Source organism: Arvicanthis niloticus, chromosome 23 (genome assembly GCF_011762505.2).
Source record: "Arvicanthis niloticus isolate mArvNil1 chromosome 23, mArvNil1.pat.X, whole genome shotgun sequence".
NCBI lineage: Eukaryota > Metazoa > Chordata > Mammalia > Rodentia > Muridae > Arvicanthis > Arvicanthis niloticus.
In genome coordinates this window covers 39,260,562-39,283,222 of record NC_133430.1, presented here as the reverse complement: position 1 = coordinate 39,283,222, position 22,661 = coordinate 39,260,562, and the positions used below count along the sequence as shown (strand labels likewise).

At 45.4% G+C, this 22,661-nt stretch overlaps 1 protein-coding gene across 1 annotated transcript in view; it reads left to right on the top strand.

Moving 5' to 3' along the window:
- Fntb (farnesyltransferase, CAAX box, subunit beta) overlaps nt 1–22,661 on the top strand; it is an 85,261-nt gene that overhangs the window by 36,377 nt on the left and 26,223 nt on the right. The window contains exons 5-7 of the mRNA XM_076921934.1: nt 11,464–11,610; nt 11,701–11,784; nt 20,591–20,677. Coding sequence (XP_076778049.1) covers nt 11,464–11,610; nt 11,701–11,784; nt 20,591–20,677 — 318 coding nt within the window. The remainder of the gene's footprint in view (nt 1–11,463; nt 11,611–11,700; nt 11,785–20,590; nt 20,678–22,661) is intronic.

The window sequence follows — 22,661 nt, the reverse complement described above, 5'->3', positions numbered from 1 at the left end:
CTAGATGGGAGGAGAAGGGCGCCAGTACAAAGGGATGCTTTACATTTTACTTAAAGTAGCTGGGCATGGTGGTGCACACATTTAATCAGCTAGATAGATGTCTGAGTTCAAGGCCAGCCTGGTCTACATAGGGAGTTTCAGGCTAGCCAAAGCCACATTGTGAGATCTTATTGTCCCTTCCACCCCAAAAGTGTTTAATTCACGGTTCTTCTGAGCATTGATTTAATAAACCTTATCTTTATTTTCTAATTTATTACCAGTTTTAGAGACAGATCTCAGTTTGTAGATAGAAACTCACTATGTAGCCCAGGCTGGCCTCAAACTCATAGTGTCCTCCTGCTTCACTTTCTGAGTGCTGGGATTTCATGCCTACCTGACTTGCTTTAATGAACTTTATTATTAAAGTTTCTATTTTTCAGTAAATCTAGGGCCTTATGCATGTTGGGTTAGTGTCCTACCATTAGGCTGTATCCCATAGCTTGATTTAATGAAGGAATATGCGTGCATGAATGAGTGAGTGTGTGTGTGTGTTTGTGTGTGTGTGTGTGACAGAGACAGAAACAAAGAGAGAGAGAAGTACACCGAGGTCTTACACTTCTCATAGTGAGTGCTTTTACCCCCTCAGACATCTCTCCAGACATCTTAACATATTTCTTATTTTGTTACTTTTATTGTATGTGTTTGTATGATGTGTGTACATCACTGTTGTAAGCATGTATGTACCCACGGTGCATGTGAGGAAGCCAGCAGACAACTTTTGATAGGCGTTAAGGCAGTCTTTTCCTTGCTTCTGAGGCTCAGCATACTCCCAGCTGGCTGGCCCAGGAGCTCCCAGTGACTCTGTGCCCACCTCCCAGCTCCACGTAGGAGTGCTGGGATTATGGAGTTGAATCTTATATCCAGCTTTCACTGTCAGTCTGTGCACCAAGTGCTTTTACACCCTGCATGTTCTTGATGGCCTCAATGTAATGAACTTTTAAATGACTTAAGGCTTCCCTGCAGTGATGCCTCATTCTGTTTTGTCCTAAGCAGCAATTAATTGATGGTCCAGATAATGCTTACTATGATCAGAGCCTGGTAGCACTGGCTGGGAAGGAAATAACTATTTTTGTTAGATCCAGAGAAATCTTACTGGTTTTTGTAAAAACATAAGGATTGTTTTTCAGACTACCTACTACCTGAACTAGGATAATGCGTTTTCATTTATCTCTTTTGTTTTTAGGTTTTTCCATTTATTCATTATTGTATTCAAATAATGATTTCCTACTTTTTTTTTTTTTTTTTTGGTTTTTCGAGACAGGGTTTCTCTGTGTAGCTCTGGCTGTCCTGGAACTCACTCTGTAGACCAGGCTGGCCTCGAACTCAGAAATCCGCCTGCCTCTGCCTCCCAAGTGCTGGGATTAAAGGCGTGCGCTACCACTGCCCGGTGATTTCCTACATTTTGAAAGACATTTACTTATTTGTTTGTAGACAGGGTCTCTATGTTGTCCTGGCTGTCCTGGAGCTCACTCAATAGGGCAAGCTGGCCTTGAACTCATAGAGATAGATCCACCTCCTCTGTCCCCCAAAGTGCTGAGATCAAAGACATGTGCTTAAGATAAGCATTCTAAAAATTGTTTTTAGAAAAATAAGAATCAGAGCTGGAGAGATAGGTTAGCCATTGAAGGCCAAGGGTCACAACCAAAACCTCAAGAGAAAGGACAATCACAGTCTGAACACTATCAGAACTTGCCTTTGAAGACAGATCCTTGTGGGGTTTTTTAATTTAAAATTTTTATTTTTTGAAATAATTCTTAAGTTTTTAAAATTAGAATCTAATTGCATCATCTCTCCCCTTTTCTCCCTCACCCCTCTGGGTCTCTCTTCTCACCCCTCTGGGTCTCTCTTCTCACCCCTCTGGGTCTCTCCTCTTCTCACCCCTCTGTGTCTCTCCTCTTCTCACCCCTCTGTGTCTCTCCTCTTCTCACCCCTCTGTGTCTCTCCTCTTCTCACCCCTCTGTGTCTCTCCTCTTCTCACCCCTCTGTGTCTCTCCTCTTCTCACTCCTCTGTCTCTCTTCTCACCCCTCTGTGTCTCTCCTCTTCTCACCCCTCTGGGTCTCTCCTCTTCTCACCCCTCTGTGTCTCTCTTCTCACCCCTCTGGGTCTCTCCTCTTCTCACCCCTCTGGGTCTCTCCTCTTCTCACTCCTCTGTGTCTCTCTTCTCACCCCTCTGGGTCTCTCCTCTTCTCACCCCTCTGGGTCTCTCCTCACCCCTCTGAGTCTCTCTTCTCACCCCTCTGGGTCTCTCCTCTTCTTACCCCTCTGTGTCTCTCTTCCCACCCCTCTGGGTCTCTCTTCTCACCCCTCTGTGTCTCTCTTCTCACCCCTCTGGGTCTCTCTTCTCACCCCTCTGGGTCTTTCTTCTCACCCCTCTGGGTCTCTCCCCTTTCAGATTTGCAGCCCCCTTTCATTTATCTTATACAAGGAAAGGGATGGCTTTGAAATGTGGTCTGTTTTCCCTCCTACAAATACCCAGGTGACTTTGCAGGTGGGGCTCCAGCTCTGGGGTTTGGGGTTTTGCTGTCCACATCCCCGTGCCTCACATAGCTTGCACATGCACAAAGTTTTGTCTCTTTTTCCTATTTTGTTCTCTCTCCAGCTTATTTGTCTAGGAAATAACATAGTTGGGTTCCCTCTAGTGGACAGAATCACTTGTGTTAAACTTCCTGTGATGGCTGAGGAGGCCAGCAAGGCCAAGCCTTTATTATTGCAGGTGTCTCAAGGATAATAAAGTCAGAGGTGGGAATCTCCTAGGAGATTATACATAAAATTATATATGTGCTCACATAAAATGAATGAATGAGCATGCGTTTTGGAGCGGACACCTGCTTGGCTTAGCATTGAAGAAATTATTTTAATGTAATTCCCATTCTTAGCTACTAACACCTACTTTAATGACACAAACAGAGCAAAGTGAGAGCCACAGGAGTCCATTGTACTGTTAAGACGAGGCTTTTAAGTCCGGGATGTAGTTCTATGATAGAGTGCTTGCCTAGCATGCAGAAAGCCCTAGGTTCAATACCCAGTGCTGCATAAACTGAATGTGCTGGTGCATGTCTCTAATCCCTGTCCTGAGGAGATGGTTGAAGAAGGATCAGAAATTTAAGGTTATCCTTGGCTATATAAGTCTGAGGCCATCCTGGGCTACAAGAGACACTGTTCTGCAAGAATGACCTGAACTTCTGATGTCTCCCTTTACCTTTGAAATGGGAGGATTCCAGGCATGTGCCACCATGTCATTTTAATCTGCTGCTGGGAGCTTTCTATGGTAAGTGAGCACACTACAAGTGAGCTCAGCCCCCGCCCCTCCTTTAAAATTCGAAGTTAAAGTATAGGTGACATGATTCCTTACCTTTCAGTGATGACATCTTACACAATATTCTGGGTACTTTTCTGGGCCAGGTTCTACTGGCATCTAGTGGGCACAGGCCAAGGAAGCTACTAATTACTTTTGTAGGGGTAAGTCTCAAAACAGAAAACTGACCATGACAATCGTGCCAGTGGGGAGAAACCCTGCTCTGCATAATGCACCTTAAACTTGACCATGCTCTCCCAACTGCTGCTGTCTAGATCGGCTTAGCAAAGACTGTGGGTAGCTCTGGCCTCTGTTCATTATCAGGCTTCCGCTAGTTGAGGCAATGCCCCTGCGTTACATTAAGATATAGCTGTTTTGTAGAATAAGCTCTGGAAGAATCATTACTGGAAGAAGCCAGGTAGCCTAGAAGCTTCTCCTCCTATGCCATTCTGTTCATGGATGACTGTATTCTCTCCCAAACTGCAGTCTTCCTTGGAACTTGTTGGGCCTGCAGTCTCTGTGGTAACCTGTTCTGGTGTTAAAGTTTTGTTTTGCTTTATTGGTTGTTGTTGTTGTTGTTGTTGTTGTTGTTGTTGTTGTTGTTGTTGTCATTATTGTCATCATCATCATCATCATCATCATCGTCATCGTGCTGGAAACTGTACCTAGGCCTTTGTGCTTGCTGAACAAAAATCTACCATCAAGACACACATCCCAAGACCAGAAATTTTTTAAAAATTGATTTATTTTTATGTGCATTGGTGTTCTGCTTGCATGTCTGTGAGAGCGCCAGATCCTCTGGAATTGGCATTACAGACCGTTGTGAGCTGCCATATGGTGCTGGGAATTGAACTGGGGTCCTCTAGAAGAATGGTCAGCAGTCTTTACTGCTCAGCCATCTCTCCAGCCCTAGAGATGTTTTTAATATCTAGTCTAAGCTGTTCTTACTATAGACAAGCCTCAGCTTTTGTTATTTACTGGAGTTTGAACTAAGAAGAAAGTAGCTGGGCATCCTCCTTGTTGTGTTTGGCCACAATTTTAATTCTTTTAATAGTTTGTTCCCTTTTCAGCTTTAAATTTTTTTAAAAAAATATTTAGCTATTTTTACAAGTATAATCTGTATTTTCTTAGTTGGAAAAATGAGGCTAGAGCCAGGTGCGGTTCTTAGCTGTGTTGTCACCTTGAACAGGAATACTTGTTGATTTATCCATATCTCATAGCCCCAGTCACCAGTCCCTCCCCTGCTGTGTGCTGAGTCGGTCTGAGCCTGTATTTGAGTGATTCCCTTCCCCCAGCACTGACCGCCGTATGCTATTTGCTAGTTGTACCTACTTCATTTGTTTTATTCTCACTGGGCTCTGATTAATTTCCTGCTTGTCTCACGTTATTTACATATTTTTGACTCCTTTGTTGTCCCCATTGGCGACAGTTTTGCTGAGTCTAGATTAGTCTGTTACAAGAAGTCCAAGGAGGCCGATTTGAGACCAACAATAAGGTCAGTGATGTGGCTCAGAGAGTAAAGGCTTTAGCACAGATGTGAGTCTGACCCCTGGGACCCCTGTGAGGTTGGGAGGACAGAACCAAGTGCACAGAGGTGTCCTCTGCCTTCCACACGTCTGGTGGACAGCAAACACTCACGTAAACTATAGAAAATGAAATTTAAAAACTAAGGCCCAAATACTCTTCCCTTGAACTTGGTTCTCTTAGAAGTTTTGCGTTCTCTGTAGTGGTTGGGTGTCAGAGAAGCAGTACTCAATAGAATGTCCCACAATAATGGGGAGATTCTGTGGCTTATGTGTGACCCAGTGTCGTCACCACTAGCTAAGCACAGTTACTGAGCACTGAAATGTGGCTTGTGAGACTGAGGACTAAAATTTTTATTTTAATTAATTTAAGATTTAAGTTGCCCCCTGTGACTAAGGTTGCCTGTAGGACAGGACAGGTGTTTTTTGTTGATCTCCACAAGGTGGTTCTCAGACCAGCAGCACGCGTTATCCTGGGACTTCTCAGAAGTGGTCGGCTGAATGTAGTAGCTCATGGTAGTTTCAGTACTTAGGAGACTGAAGCAGGAGGATTGCTGCAAGCTCAAGGCTAATTTGACCTATGTAGTGAGTTGCAGGCCAGCCTGGGATATAGGCCCTTTAAACAAAACTAAACTAGACATGTTAGTGCACACCACTGATCCCAGCACTCAGAAGGCAGAGGCAGGCTGATCTCTGTGAGCTCAAGGCCAGTCTGGTCTATAGAGTGAGCTCCAGACCTTCTGGAGTTAGAGGGTAAAATCTGTCTTTAAAAAACAAACAACAGGGCTGGAGAGATGGCTCCGCAGTTAAGAGCACTGACTGCTCTTCCAGAGGTCCTGAGTTCAATTCCCAGCAACCACATATAAATGAAATTAATAAATCTTAACAAACAAACGCCAAACAAACTAAACCAAAGATCCACAGGTGATTGTATGCACGTAAGTCTAAGAAGGAATGGTATCTGGGTGAGCACTGGACTCACATGGAGAGTTAGAAACCTGCAACCTGCATCTGCCCTCAGTGAGTCACATTTAAGTGGTACTAGGTATAGGTTAGTTGTTGGGTTTTTGTTTGTTTTGTTTTTTTTTTAATGTCCTGAAGTAATTTTAATGGTGCAGCAAAGATGGGTGGTATTTATGGGTATCTGAGTCACCTGGGCACAGACTCTTCAGCTTCAGGGAGCCCAGGTCTCTATTACTCTGTTGATTCCAGTGCACATGGTTTGGGTTTGAAAATCCTTCATCTACAAGGGGGTTTTCCATTTTGCTGGTCACTGATATGTGTAGAAAATATTTCTGAGGCTTCTACCCCGACTTTGACCATTCAGATCCTGGAATAAAGACCTTTATAGCACCAAGGTTGGGCAGATACCTATGCTATTAAAACCTATTCCCTTTTTTGTTTGGTTGGTTTTGTTTTTTTTTTTTTTTTTTTTTTTTTGGTGTTTTTGTTTTTCCAAGACAGGGTTTCTCTGTGTAGCCCTGGCTGTCCTGGAACTCACTCTGTAGACCAGGCTGGCCTCGAACTCAGAAATCCTCTTGCCTCTGCCTCCCAGGTGCTGGGATTAAAGGCGTGCGCCACCACTGCCCTGCTAAAACCTATTTCTTATTGATAACCCCGAGTTATCAATACTTACTATGTTTCATTTGGACTAAACTCCAATTGGCCAGCCCTCATGGCCATGCTTTCTCGATTCCTAACCCATAGTATCTTCCTTCTCTCTCTACCTTCTTCTCTCTCGTTGACCTATGGCAAGCCCAGGAACACTAAGCCCCACCTGTCTCAGTTCTGCCCAGCTATAGGCTGTAGGCATCTTTATTCACAAATCAGAAATAACTTGGGGGGAAGGCCATATAGTGTCACTTGGGTATATGTGCAGACTCTCATCTAGGGGGCAACCAGGTCTTGGGGGCCCGCACTTAGCATTACATACAATATATAGCAACAGACCAAACCTCAACAGATGTGTGTGCTGGGGTGCAGAGCTTGGCCCCCTTAGGTAACCTTGATCTTCGTCTGTGTCGGAACCCCATGTGCCTGTGACATATCGGAACAAATGCTTTTATGAATACTTGCTTTTCATAAAGTGTCATTTTTGGTGTTTGCTCAAAGCTTCCTGGTTGCTATTTTTTTTTTTTATTGATGAATTTTTGGTCTTTAAGTGTTTCTCTACTTTCTGATAGGTCACAGTATATTAACATTCTGGTTTTTAAAGTTGCTAAGAAGTCTGCTAATGACAGCTTGTCACTTCAGTTTGTCTGTTCCTTAAGTCCCACGCTGGGAAGCCTCAGGATCAGAATGTTCTGTAGTATGGAGGGCGAGGCACAAGGGAAACCCCACCTCCAGTTTCCTCACTCGACCTCGTGGCAGTCAGCTGAGGAATGTTGGCACAGAGCCAGGACAGCAAGGTGTCTGGAACATTCAGATCCCCACTCATTCCAGACTTCAGGCTACTGGGTCAGGGGTGTTACATTTCATTACAGTACTCTACCTTAGGAGCCGGGGAAGAAACAGATACTAGGTGACTGTTTTTGTTTTCTCTTTTAATTTTGTTTTGAAGGTCTTACTTTATAGCTCAGGCTAGCCTGAACTTCTGACATAGTTCAGGCTAGCCTCAGACTTATGGCAGCTGGGTCCAGTGGAACACATGAGCAGTTACAGCACTTGGAGGACTTAGACAGGATTCTAAGATGGAGGTTGGACTATGCTACATAGTGATACCCAATCTCAAAAAACCAAAAAAAGGAAAAAGTATTTTTGCGATGTCGAGATTGAGCCCAGGGCTTTGTGCATATGCTCTGTTACTGACCTGCTTACGTTTCCTGCTCTAGTCTGTTGGTGGTTTTTAAATGTTTCTTTAGAATTATTTTTATGTGTATGAGTCTTTTGTATGTATGCACCATGTGTATGAGGCCAGCAGAGGGCATCAGATCCCCTGGGACTGGAGTCACAGATGGTGTGAGCCATCATGTGGGTGCTGGGAATTGAACCCAGGTCCTCTGCAAGAGCAACACGTGCCCTTAACTACTGTGCCACCTCTCCAGTCCATCTGCTGAGTTAAAACCTTTTGTTCTTGCATACAGAAAGCTTTCCGTTGGCAGCTAGCCTTTGTTAGGAACTGTTATTAGCTATTTATTTCAGGATATTCCATAAGAATTGACCATGGCGGTGGTGGCACACACCTTTAATCCTGGCACTTGGGAGGCAGAGGCAGGCGGATTTCTGAGTTCGAGGCCAGCCTGGTCTACAGAGTGAGTTCCAGGACAGCCAAGGCTACACAGAGAAACCCTGTCTCAAAAAACCAAAAAAAAAAAAAAAAAAAAAAAAAAAAGTGCTCTAGAATTGCTTACTTTTCTGACTATAAACTTTCAATCCTTGTGTTACCTACAGTAAGATTTTAGGTATAAGGAGAAGCAAAAAGAGTTTTCTTAACTCATGAAGACTAAAACAGCCAGTCTGTTGCTGTACCTGTCCACATAACGGAAAGCCTGAAATCAAAAGTAACTGTGTGTGATGGTTGCACGTGGGAGACTGTAGCCGACTGATTGCTGAGTGCATGACTCTACTGAGTTGGAGAGAGAGAGAGAGAGAGAGAGAGAGAGAGAGAGAGAGAGAGACTCTGTCTCAAAAATCAAAAGAAAACAAACCATAAAACAAACAAACAGGCCTGGTGATGAATCTTAGTGGTTAGAGAGTCCCAGCACGTCATAAACCACATCTGTGATCTGAGTACTTTGGCGGGGACGGTAGCGCGGCGTGGGGGGTGGGGGGACTGCGGGCATAGGGTGAGGTGGAGGGCAGGGGATGTGGGTCAGAAGTTCAAGGTCAGACTCAGCTCCATAGCAAGCTGGGGGGTAGCCTGGGACACATGAGACCTTGTCTTCAGAAAGAAAATTGTGAGCCAGGCGGTGGTGGCGCACACCTTTAATCCCAGCACTTGGGAGGCAGAGGCAGGTGGATTTTCTGAGTTCCAGGACAGCCTGGTCTACAGAGTGAGTTCCAGGACAGCCAGGGCTACACAGAGAAACCCTGTCTCGAAAAACAAAAAAAAAAAAAAAAAAAAAAAAAAAAAAAAAAAAAAAAAAAAAACAAAAAAAAAAAAAAAAAAAAAAACAAAGAAGTGTGTGCTGTGGGATGGGGTAATGAACACATATGTCTTTATGGAAATTAGCCTTTATGGTCTCCCTGGCAGCAGAGAATAAGCAATAATGGACTGATGGGTTTAAAATTACATATATGCCTGTATTTATATACTGTGTAAGTCATAAAATTGGAAAGACCATGGGAAGGAAGGGAGAGAGCTTAAGGGAAAGGAAAAGATAATATTGGAACACGGGACTGAAAGCAGGAGCGGGTGCTATCTGGGTGAGGGGAGGAAGGCAGGCAGACAGTGGAGGGCGGTGGGAGAGGATGACTTAGAACAAAGTCTGGGATGCATAAGCTCAAACGCTGTGACCAAACCCATCAGGTTCGGTGCTAGCTTTCAAAAACTAAGTTACAAAAAGATTTAAACATTTTTATGTAGCTATTTCTGTGTTGGAACATATCCTTTAGGGCAAACTGAAACCATGCTTCTCGTTACTCATTTGGCTTAGAATAAACTATTTCTCATTTTATTAAAAAAAAAAAAAAAGGAAGGAAAGAAAGAAAGACAGACAGACAGACAGACAGACAAAGGAAATTAATAACAAAATGAGAAAAAATAGCCCAGAAAGAAGGCTTGCCAGGAGGTGTCTTGGGTGGAGGTTCTCCCTGATAGGAAGGCTGTGACCTGAGAGTGGCAGGGAAGGAGAGGCTCTAGCCTGGTCCTTCCCGGAATGGTCTTTTTTGTAAACTGTAGAAAACCCCATGCAAGTAAAGGCTCCCTCGATTTCACCTGAAGCAAAAGTGCGCCTGATGCCCTGCCCAGCAGCAAATGCTCCAGGAACAGGTTTGCTCTGTGAGGAAACTGGAGCCTCTGACGTTTAGCAGGAAAAAATTCACGTTTCTGAACTCACAATGACCAAAACTTAATTCAAAACCATCACACAAGGGAACAATGATGTTTTGGGAAGTAAGTGTTCCTAAATTGCTTTGTGCAACTTCACCCAAGCCTTGGTTCTGAAGACACAACATATGCACTCTGCACTAGCACGCCACTGTGCCTCGTGCCAACTGCCTGAAGCACTTCGTCAGACTCAAGACTACTGTGTGTCTCCTCCTGGTGTGAGTCAGCCGCCTTGGTTACCTTTTCATCACTGTGATAAAATGCCCTGACAAAAGCCACTTAAGATCTTTCTGCTGCCTCCCCTCAATGCTGTAATGGCGCTCTTGAGTGTCCCAGCTGATGCGCTTAAAACATCAACGATACCAAAAGAGAGAGGCAAACGCCAGGCCCTTATCAGGCCATGCTCCAAAGCCGCTGTCTGGCTCTGGCTGTAGTGAGGAAGCATGGTGGCTTTGGCAAGAGTGGAATTACCACTGATCTCAGAACTGGGAAAATCACTGTAACCTCACAAGCAGGTTCAACAAGTGTGGGGCAACCAGCCCAGATCTGCTGTGCTGTTCAGAGACCTGGAAAATCGGCCAAACTATCACGTCAATTCAGTTTCATTGTACTGGTCACCTCAGATGGCATCATGGGCCATGAGGAAGCAAGACAAAAGCACACGGACGGAAAAACCCTGGGGTCCCTTTTTCTAGGGTTGTTATAAGTATAAATAAGATGCCTGAGTGGTAAACATAAAATGAAAGAAGAGAAGAAAAAAGCAGTTTACAGGCTAAAGTGAAAGTGGTTGTTTGTGTTTACAGCCTCAGGAGTATAGTCCACGTTGGCAGGGAACACACTGTGGCAGGAACAGGAAGTTGGCTTTATGTGTACACCCAGAAAGAGTGAGTGCACAGGAAGTAGGCCTTGTTCTAGATCTACCCGAATTCTAGCTTCCTGTGAGGGTCTACCTCCTAGCGATTCCACAAACAGCACCAGCACCTGGGGCTCAATACTCAACTAAGCAAGCCTATAGGTGTTAGGGCATTTCACATCCGACCCCAAGCAGCACTGGCTTGAGCCTTCTGCTCTCCCATACTCCCAGCAGTGGAGCAGGCTGCACTCAAAACCGGCTTCTCACTGGTGGTGGGAGCAGAAGGATGTTGCCTGGGAGGGCTCAGGTGAGGACGAGTGCTCGTGGGCTGAGGTCTAGTGACACATGTAGACTTGTGACTAGCATGGAGTGCAGCAGTTGAGCCCAGAGCTAGAGGCAGAATCCAAAGGTCCTCAGAGGAGACCGTACTGCTCCAGGTCCAGGTGACAAGTTTACTGAAACAGAAGAGAAACGTTTGGTCAAGAAGCATGAGACTCAGCGCCAGGCCTGCCAAAGATTTCCTCCCAGCCTCAAGGTGTTTGCTCTACGGCAAGACAAATGCTTAAATAGAAGACTCAGGAGTGTGCAAAAAACGGACAGTAGCTGGGAGAAGAGTTTAGTCTTTTGGGGGTTCTAGTCAAGTGGCGGGTGGGGGGGTTCACCCCTTTGAGGGATGAGTAAGGAAAGGTTGGAATCTGAGAGGGATTTGGTGTCTGAAAATTAACGCTGTGTAACTTTGTCTTCCCCCCTTGGCCATGCACCTAGTGTGTGTCAGTTCCTGGAGCTGTGTCAGAGCCCAGACGGTGGCTTTGGAGGGGGCCCAGGTCAGTACCCACACCTCGCGCCCACGTATGCTGCTGTCAACGCGCTGTGCATCATCGGCACGGAGGAGGCCTACAACGTCATTAACAGGTAAAGCTGCGGGCCTCCGTGCTGGAGACTCTGCCCCCTCCACTGCACGCCGCCATTGACCATCACCCTTTCTGCCCTCTCCCCCCTCAGAGAGAAGCTTCTTCAGTACCTGTACTCCCTAAAGCAACCGGATGGCTCTTTTCTCATGCACGTCGGAGGTGAGGTGGATGTGAGGTGAGTGGACGGTTGCATCCATGGCTGCTAAGATGTACCTGTTCTTAGAGCTGCTACGCCTCATGGCAAAGTGCTGCTTTGTCCCATATGCCGACGTGCAGATGTTGTGTCCCTGGCACAGTGTCATGGTCATGGCTAATATGACACTAATGTCCTCAGGTGTCATTATCTCTCAGCTTCTTTCATGTAAATGTCAGAATATGAGTTGGATTAAAAAAAAAAATCAAATGCTTTTGATTTAGAAATACAAAATACATTTGTTTGGTGTGCAATAGTTTACTATAAGTAATTACATAGTGTAATATAAGCTTTCTCCTCTCTTGGAGAAACAAGCCTAGAGTACTTGCTTTCTGGTTGCATTTGATGAAATCCTGAGGTGCTGAACACCCAAGGCACATGAGAGGTTCTTTGTGGGGTGCATAGTTCATGTGGGCCGGTACACTGAAGTGTAGTGCACTTGAGCCAAGCTGCTGGCTCAAACCCCACTGTTTACTCAAGAAGTGTATCTTGTATGGTGGTCTGTGATCAGTATCTTAGCTCTTGGGAAGCAGAGGCAGGTGGGTCGGGAGTTCAGTGGCATTCTTGGCTACATAATGATTTCAAGGCTAGCTGGACTACATGACCCTGAGTGGATTAAAAAGAAGAAAAGGGAAATAAGTATACTAATTACACCAGCAAGCAGCTTCCTGACCTGCGGGCAGTCCATCAATGAGGCATACAAGGAGTTTACTAAATAAGTAATTTCTTAAATGCAGTGGATCACTGAGATTGTATATTATTTAGTCTAGGAAAAATACATTTTGGGGAGGAGATGAAGTTTTTATATCAAAATGATAGAGATATCTTTTGTGTGTGCGCGTGTAGCCCTGGATGGCTTGGAACTTGTTGTGTAGACCTGGCTAGTCTTGAACTCTGTTATAGACATCTGCCCTGCCTCCCCTCACAGTGGCTTTTTGAGTATGATCTTCACAGTGGTGTGCTAGCCCCATAGCTTTTGGCATAAGCATTACACTTTGGCACGGTTAGCGTGGTATCTGGCTTACAGGTAAAGGCATTTATAGTACAAGCTCTAGAACCTAAGTTTGGTCCCTGGTAGAAGGAGAGAACAGACTACACAGAGTTGTCCTCTGACCTCCACACATGTGCTGTAGTAGGTGCATACCCCACCTGCCATCATAGACACATGATGGTGATGATGGTGATGATGGTGATGATAATTTTTAAACAATCTCAAAGAAAGTAGGCCAACCAGATAGCCTTGTTTGCCTCTTACAAAGCACTAGTGGCTGAGGTCCGAAAATGTAGGTCTGTTTCGAAGCCCTGAGAAGTTTCTGCACCAGGAACTGAAAAGAGATTTTGAGAACAAGCTCAGTGGATTTCTCATAGCATCTAATTTCACCGAGTGACAGTACCAGGCTATAATGACGCAGCCTCTGCACCCCTCCAGGAGGGGGCGCACTCTTGAGTAGCTTATGTTATCAGTTGATTCCTGGGTCCTTGAATTCACTCTCAGTCTGCTTTTGGCTGAACCAGGTGTAGAGTCTTCCTTACCTGCTATCTTAGTTAAGGTCTGTGCTGTGAAGAGACTCTGATCATGGCAACTCTTATAAAGGAAACCATTAAACTGGGGCTGGCTTACAGTTCAGTGGTTTAGTCCATAATCATCATGGCAGGAAGCGTGGCGGTGCGCAGACAGACATGGTGCCGGAGAGTAACTGAGAGTTCCACATCCAGATTGGCATGCGACAGGAAGACAGAGGGAGGCACTAGGCTTGGTTTAAGCTTCTGAGATCTCACAGCCCCTAGTGATGTACTTCCTCCGACAAAACCACATATTGTGCCACTCACCATAGACCTACTCACCAAACTACGGCACCTGCCTTGACTTTAGGCCAAAGCTTAGTCAAAGGCTACACTGTCGTTAGAGAATCGTGGCGGCCTACGAGGGAATTTAGTTTTTATTAATTGAGGCTGGGCATGGTAGCACACACAGAACATCCAGCATTTAAGAGGCTGAGGCAGGAAGAGAGTGAATTCAAGGCCTGCCTGTCCTACATACAGAATCCTGATGTCAAAACAACTGGATGTGGTGGCGCACACCTTTAATTCTAGCACTCCAGAGGCAGGGGCAGGCGGATCTTTGAGTTCCAGGCCAGCCAAGATACAGAGACCTTGTCTCAAAGGACCAAATGACATCAACAACAAAAATAAAAAAACTGAATGAGACCAGGCACAAAGCAAGCGAATCATGGCAAGGTCCATGGTGTTTCGTTAACAAACTAGTTTTAGATTTTATTCTCTAAGTTTCCAAAATGCAGTCTTTTTCTGTGCTCGTGTTCATATTTGCTAGACAAATGCAGGGAAGCTTCTCCAGTCAATTCTCTGTGTTCCATCAAGAAGCACCAGGCCATCCTTCTCCCCTTCTGTGGGACAGATCTGCCATCGAGCCTACAGGTGTCATTTATACAGTGGATGGAAGATTAAACTGATAGACGACCTCAGTCTCCCTGTCTTGTCTGGCTCCTGGAACATGACTTCCGTAGCTTTTCACTCCACATTTCTCTGTTTTTCCTTTGCCTAGAAGCTCCAGCCACTCAGGAGAGAAAGTCGAAACCAGAGACAGTTTATCACTTAGAGGGCAGCTTATTCCAGTGCCTGGTCAGACAGAGATGGTCTCTTGATCCTTGGGGCTTAGACCAACTGCCCCCGTAGTTTCTAAGAATGCCTTACTCAGGTGTTGATAGTTTCTGGGTACCTCAGAAACCTGCGATTAACAGCTAAGAAAGGAGCCACTGTTTGCTGGGCCTGGCCTGTAATCTCAGACTCCTACTCAGAAGACTGAGCAGAATTATAAATTAAAGGCTAGCCTGGCAACTTTGAGATCCTGTCTCAAGATAAAAAGTAAAATGAAAGATTGACATGTAGCTCTAATTTAGAGCATTTACTTCATCTATCTGAGACACCAGATTCAAAGTATTCCTAGTACTAGAAAAACAAAAAAAAAAAAGGGGGGGGGAACCATTATTTATTCATTTTTATTTATTCATGAATTAACTATGACATTTGTAGTATTTTCTGGGGAGAGAGGAGAGACAAGTGACAAGAGCAGGATGTGGTCAAGGGATGAGCAGTTAGCTGACAGCTACTGAGGTGTAGGAGACCCGTGGGCACCTGGGAACAATAAGGTGGGACAGGCTGGGGACAGATTGAGGAGCCCCTGAGCTTGCATTACAGAGGCTGGCAAATAAATTCTTACAGGTTTTAAGTAGGCAGTGATATGAGCTGACCTGGACTCTCCTAGTTCTCTGGTTACAGTGAATGAATTATGGTGTTCAGTCATGTCCTCTGGTTTCTGGGCTGGAAGGAGACAAACAGAAGGTTGATCCAGGTGGGTGATAATGGCTTTGTTTGACTGACAGTGGTGAAGAGAAGACAAAGGCAGACAAACTGAGAGCCCTGGTGGTGGATCTGGGGACAGGAAGAAGCTGCATGGAAAGTTGTACCTTGTTTCCTCCCCAGCCCTGTGTGTCTGGGACCTACCTGTTGTTTGGGTACCTGTTGTGTGACTTTTCTTGGGAGTCTATTTCTGTTCATCTCAGATAGAGAGGGCAACAAGAGGTCAATGAAAATTCCATCCAAGTCCTGCTTGGTGAACGATTGAATGCACTGGAGTTGTTCATAGAGCATGGGAGACATAGGCAGCCGCGTCACCAGAACCCATGGGTGACAGTCAGAAAAGCTGCATCGCTGGAGTTCCCAGTCAGTCCTGAACATCCCATGCACTCTGAAACCATAGGTAGCTGAGTCACGAAGAAAGCCGAGGCTGGAGTCTCAGCTGAAGATGTAAACATCCTCCTCTAACAAGGAAACGTTGATAGGCTTAATCTCCTGAGTGTCACCTGGGTAATCATAAATGCTCTGATTTCAGGATGACAACAGCCATGTCATACCCAGGAGGACAGAATTCCATAACACCCCAGCCCTTCTCCTGGGTCTTGCATTCTTATATTCTCTTCTGCAGTGACCCCTGAACCTTGGAGTTAGATAGATGTATGATTACCTGCTGAACATTGTGCTGCTGTATCTAGACAAGACAGTTTCAACAGTTTGACCAGTCCTGAGTCTCTCTAGTAACTGTTGTTTGGACAAATGTGTGGAAGGTAAACTGGTAAAAGCTAAAGATAAACTATTTGACAAAACAATAGCAGTGGCCTTCCTGCCTGCACAGGTTGGTTTTGTTTTGTTTTGTTTTGTTTTGTTTTTGCCCTGTTTTACAATACCCAACATAGTTTCCCTCCACTGAAAAAGTAGTTGGTTGTACCCCAAACAGTGGTACCATTGCTTCACCAGCAGGCACATTTTGCCTGTCATGTTGATGACATTAACACAGAGAGTGCATAGCCAAGCAGGCCTGTTGGTGACAGTTTTCTCCCGGCAGCCAGCATAGTGTCTTGTGGCACCACGAAAAGCAGCCAGTGAGCTTCTAGCTCAATCCCAGCTTGATTCCTCCATGTTCTGCAACCAGAGCATATGGTCTTTTCAGCAGAAGGGTCTTACCATTTAGTTACACACCATTAGTATGTAACCGATAATGATATAGCCCGCATAGTGGGACTTTAGGGGTCTCCCTTGCCAATAACATAGAAGGAGACACCTCCACACCCAGGATACATTGGAACTCTTTACTCTCCATTTTTCTGTTCTTCTAGGTGTTTTTCCAAATCTGTAGAGTGCCTAGAGGTTAACATTGTGTCACATGCAAAAGGAACTCTTTTTCACAAAGTGGGGACAAGGATCTCCAAATGCCTACCACGGGAGGCAGCTGTTCCAAGCAAGTGAGAATAGGCTTTAGGATTTAGTGGCTAGGGAAATATTTTTTAAAACTGTTAATGAGATTCAACAGATCCCATTGCTTTGTTTGTTCGAGACAGGGTTTCTCTGTGTAGCTGTCCCGGAGCTCACTCTGTAGACCAGGCTGGCTACCAGCCTGCCTCCGCCTCCTGGTGCTGGGATTAAAGGCACGTCTGCCTTTGATCCAATTGCTTGTATAAGTAGTTTCTTCCAAAGACTCAGGAGTGTATGTGGGAGGCATGACCTTATTTAGCTCACTGTGTCCACAGTCATTTTCCATGAGCCAACTTCTTCATCTTGGGTACTGCCATAGGTCACATGCACGCCTACCCATGCCTGGTGGCTTGATAGAACCATCTTGTCCTGTGCTGCCCAGCCTAGGACCAAGAGGTAGCAGTGCTGCACTCTTGCTTGTCACACTTGCTGTTTGACTGGGCTTCCTGGGCTTGGCTGTTCCAAGAACCCTGGGCTGGGTAGAGAATCTCTACTCCCAGTGTATTTTCAAGGGGAGAACGGACATAGCATAGTGGGGATGATTGTTCACCCCAGCAAGATTTTTACTTACATCGTTCTGTCTTTGTATCAGTTCACTGGTGTTCATTGATGACCCTCGGGGCTGCCAGGAACTGAGGCAGCTCATGGTTCAAGCTAGCATCTTTGCACATTAGAAGAGGGTCAGTAATCCTCAATTCATTGTGGGCCCTTAGTTGCCCTGTAAGGCCCTTGCGTGTGAACAGCATTGGCCACCATGTTAGGGAAGTGGCTGTGGCAGTTCTCACCTTCAGGACTCCTTCCCCTATAGCAGTGGGCACACTGGGGTCACCTGTCCGTCACCCACCTCTTTGGGCAACTGTTGTTCAAGGTTCTAGATCAGTGGCTCTCAACCTTCCTCACGCTGCGGCCCTTTAATACCGTTCCTCATGCTGTGCTGACCCCCAACCTTAACTTTATTTTCATCGCTACTTCACATCTGTGATTTTGCTACTGTTATGAATTGTGATGTAAGAATCTGTGTTTTCTGATAGTCTTAGGTGATCTCTGTGAAAGGGTTGTTGGACCCCAAGGGGGTCTTGACCTGTAGGTTGAGAAACACTATACTAGAAGTTCACAAAGTATTTGGTTTTCTGTCAGCTTTTCTTACGAACTTCATGTGAACACAGATTTTGCCTCATTTGCTTTCAAGTGACCTGGACACCAACAGGCCATTTTATCTGGTTTTTCCTTTTTGAGTCTTCCTCTTGATGGCTTTAGCCCTTTACAAACCCGATGGCCATGCCAGTGTAAATCACTCAGGTCCACTAGCACCTCTCCTACCTCAGGAAGATCATGACCCAGTGCGGACACCGACAAACCTCAAATGCCCCATGACCCCATGCCAGTCCCAGGGTGCCCACTGCTTTAATGTCTTTCTTAACTCCCCGCCGAGCACAGACAACTCTCACATGCTCCTCTCCGGGGTGTCCTGCCCTCACTATCATTGGTTCCCCGTTTGATTCTTCCCACGAGTTCCAGATTCTTGCACTGCAGAGGGTTATTTGTACAGATCCATTGTTTGCCCCAGCCATAAGCAGTGGCAAGCCAGCACCTCCATTTCATGTCTTTATCCAGGCTACAGCATCCTGATGGGAGGCTAACATGGAGCACAGCTGCCACACGCCCTGTTCCCACTCTAACTCCTCCTCATGTGAGCCAATCTCACCCTCGGGCAGACAGCTCAGTTTCAGCTGATGTCTTATCAAACTTGGTTTTCTCGCAGTCCTAGTCTCTCTGTACGTGGAGTCAGGGGTTGTAATATATGATGGTTCTTGAGTCCATCAACCATCTGAGGGTGTCTCCAGTACAGACATCAAGGAGCCTGTCACCCTGTGTCACGTCAAGGAGTATAGAGAAGGACAGTTCCCCTGGGATCTCCTCTGCAGACTTTGGGTACTGAAGCTCCCTCTGGGGTAGACAGCTCATGTCTGTTTCATGTCTTACATCAGTATCGGGGGAACCCCCACTTGCTATTCCAGCACGGAGACACGCTTATCCATACCACGTGGGGGAAGATGGCCGCATTGGCACTACCCCATGGATGCTCTCCCCTCAGACAGCTCAGCCTCAGTCGCTAGCCCATCTGCCTTAGCAGAGGCCATGTAACTGTATTCCCCCCAACTCATCTCTCGTTCTGTTTATCCCCTGTCCAGCCACTAGTTGCCCTCATCCTGGGAGGTGGATTTTGTTCACCCTCAGTTGAGTGGGCAATAACAGACCAAAGACACAATTTAGTCATGATAGCTGTCTCATTAAGACTTTAAGACCATGTGTAGCCCAGGTCAGGGGAAGCAGGTTTCAGAAAAGGAGTGGCCGACATCTCCAATAAGGATCTGATGCCTCTCCCCCACCTTCCTTCTACACAGGAATATTAATAGACACTATCTTGTGAGATCTATTGAAGTCATCCCAACTGCTCTGATTTCAAGACTGTAGCAGCCGTGTCACACCCGGAGGACAGAATTCCACAACTGCCTCCCCTGTCAGTTCTGATGAAAGGCAGACTGCATTACAGGCCCCCTCCCTGCCTCATTAGGATTCAAGAACCTCTGAACACTGCCGAGCCTTTGTGAGTGGATCAAGGCCTGGAGGAAATTAGATCATACCTTCACAGTTAGCATATGGTAAACGACAGTGACAGTGTTTGGCCCCTACACACTTGACCCTTGTGTACTCTGGATGCCTGCTGGTGAAACTGGGAGCCTGGCTGGTCATAATGCTGATAGGACAGTCATGCCCATGGCTTCTGCAGAGATTTCTGTAGAGTGCCTCGGTGAGTGTGGCTTCACGTTAACTCTGTATACAGAATAAGATGGGAGACAAGCTTTCTTTTCCTTCCCTTTCCTGTTCCTTCTGAACTCTTAGAGAAAGGATTTGTGAGTAGAATTCAAATGAATAATGTTTGTCTTTCCATGATGGGTATTGGAAAAGACTGTCTATGGCTGTGTTCCGTGACAGGTGGAGAAGATGAAACAGCGTCCTTAGAATTATGATTGAAAGAACAGAATGATAAGATTATCTCAAATCAAACGGATATATTTTATTTTATTTGCACATTTTCAGATAGGAGCTAGAAATACAGCTTGGTGGGAGGGAATGTTTGTGGTATGTCCAAAGCCTGGAGTTAGATCCTCAGAATTGCCCTGCCCTAAAGACAGGTTTCTACCTTTTTTCCTTTTTTTTTTTTTCCCCAATTGAAACAGTATCTCGTGTATCTCAAGCTGGCCTCAAACTTGCCCTGTAGGTGAGGATGACTTGGGATATTCCTGCCTCTGCCTCTTGAGTGTTGAGATTAGAGCATGCACTACCATGACCAGTTTCGGGGATCAAACCTGGGGCGTTGTGCATGCTTTACTGATGGAGCCACTTCCCAAGCGCTGCTCCTGCTTTTTTGCTGAAAGGTGTGTTTCTGTGTGTCTGACGACTGCGCTTGAAATTGGAGCTCTTTCCTCTAGAGGCATAAGGATGTACCTATTCCTGTTTCCCTTGTGTGGCTCAAGCAGCTATTCAAGTTTGCTGGCCTGCTTTGGAGTGAGTCTGTCAGAGGACACACACCTCCCTAATCCAGACAGAGATTCCTGAGTCCACGAACCTCTTAACACCGGATGAGATGGTGGGAGCCGTTGTAGGTCTTTGGAAAAGGGCTCAGTCTATTTTGAGATAAATTGATATGACCATCAACTCTGAGGATGTAGGTCTGCCTGGGCAGAGACAGAGAGATTAGAATGTCATGTTCCTTCACCGAAGTCGTGTTGTGAGCAACTCTATCCGACAGAATGTCGCACCTCTCGGAGGCCCAGGAAGAATAGCTATGTGCCAATATCAAGACACGACTGCAGTAATGTACCCAGGCGTTTTTCTGAGCCTCGTTCTGGCTTTTCCTTGGAGCCTAATGTGTTTCCCTCTGTTTCTGTCTTTGTAGGAGTGCGTACTGTGCCGCCTCGGTAGCCTCTCTCACCAACATCATCACTCCAGACCTCTTTGAAGGCACGGCCGAATGGATAGCCAGGTGGGAGAAGTCACGTGGTCCCCAGTCCTTAGAGAGCAAGCAGCCAAGAAACATAAAAACTTTAAAGTCCAGAAGGGAGTACAAAATTATAAGAGATGTCTTAGGGGTTCTTTGCTGTGCTCTTTTATAAGTACTTGAGATTATTTTTAGACTTCCATTAATGTATATTATAATTTATATTGGCACAGATCAAAAACCTTTGGTGAGTAGCATTGGTGAGAGTCTAAATTGATTAAAGCAGTTTGGCAATATCTCAAAACACCCCTGCTTATGAAACCCAGGAACTGCACTCCTACAGAAACTCACCCACGTGCATAAAAGAGACAAAGACATGTTTATAAGAACAAAAAACTGGAAGCAGGACTGGGTGTGGTGGCTCTAGGTACCCACATGGTAATCACTGCATTCAGGAGGCTGGGATAAGGAGTTCATTTTGAGTTTCAGGGTAGCCTGGGCTATAAGAGACCCTTATAAAAATAGAAAACAAAAGGTGTGTGTGTGTGTGTGTGTGTGTGCGCGCGCGCACGCACAGTTTATTGAAATAGTACTTATAACCATGTAATAAAATGTAGTACAGTGACATGACAGATGTACAGATGATATACTGTGGCCATATTTTTAGTATAACTTTTATTTTCCTGGAATTAATGTACATATCATGAATGTATTTACCAGATATTCTCTAAATTCTCCACCAGTACTACAAAGTTATTCTTCATACAGTCAGATATTTCAAAAATATTTTTATGTGTATTTGTGCACATGCATGCATATTTATTTGTGAATGTGTGTGTGTGAGAGAGAGCGAGAGAGTGTGTGTGAGTGTGTGTGTTCTGGGTCCGCCCCCTCCCCCCAGCCCTCCCCCTCCTGCTTTAGATCTAGACAGGTTGCTCTCAGCTTGATGCACAGCAGGCATCTAGAGGCTTCCTTCCAGCATGAAATTCACTTCATTTTCCTGCTTTGTAGCAGCCCTGTTTTATTATCATTATTATTCATTTTAATAAAGCATAATACTCCCGAAGTTCTCAGAAAAGGATACCCAGGAAATGCATTTTTAAAATCCTGCATACATCTTTATTTGTAAGCCTGCTTGGTGGTCTGTCTGGTTGGAGATTAATAAGTTGGCAGTGGTGTAGACTATGTGTCTGAATTCTGTAAGTGTTGCTTCATTGTCTTCTGACTATCGTCAGGGGATCTGATTTCCAAAATAGCTAACAACCTGAGGACGCTGTGGAATGATGGCAGTGCTGAGACTGGAACTCAGCACTCCCTGGGTTTGGTTCTTTAGTGCTCTGTTTCTCAGTTGAGATAGCTCATCTTTTTATGCCTTCCCAGTATGCTTTTCTTTACTTCCTGTGGCAAATAGATAATTATATCTGCTTAGAAACCCTTGGGGGAACCATGTGCTGGTCCCTTCTGCTCAGAAGGGTAAGGGAGAAACATCCATTGAGTCCAGGAATTCAAGACCAAGCAACAGTCTGGGCAACATAGTGAGACCCTGTCTCAAAAGGGTGGTGTGTGTAAGGTGGGGTATATGTGTGTGTGTGTGTGGAGGGGGGGGGTCAGTTATTAAGAGCACTGCCTGCTGGGCAGTGGTGGTGCACGCCCTTAATCCCAGCACAGGAGGCAGAGGCAGGCGGATGGATCTCTGAGTTCGAGGCCAGCCTGGTCTACAGAGTGAGGTCCAGGACAGCCAGGGCTACACAGAGAAACCCTGTCTCGAAAAACAAAAAAACAAAACAAAACAAAAAAACAAAACAAAACAAAAAAAAAGCACTGCCTGTTCTTCTAGAGGACCGGGGTTTAATTCCCAGTAATCCATAGCAGCTCACACCTGTCTATAACTTAATTTCCAGGGGATCTAATACCTTCTAATGGCCTCCATATGCATGTGGTACACAGACATACATGTTAGACAAACACCCATACATGAAGAATAAATTAATCAAATCAAAATTTAAAAGCCTGTCTGTAGGTCTTTTCA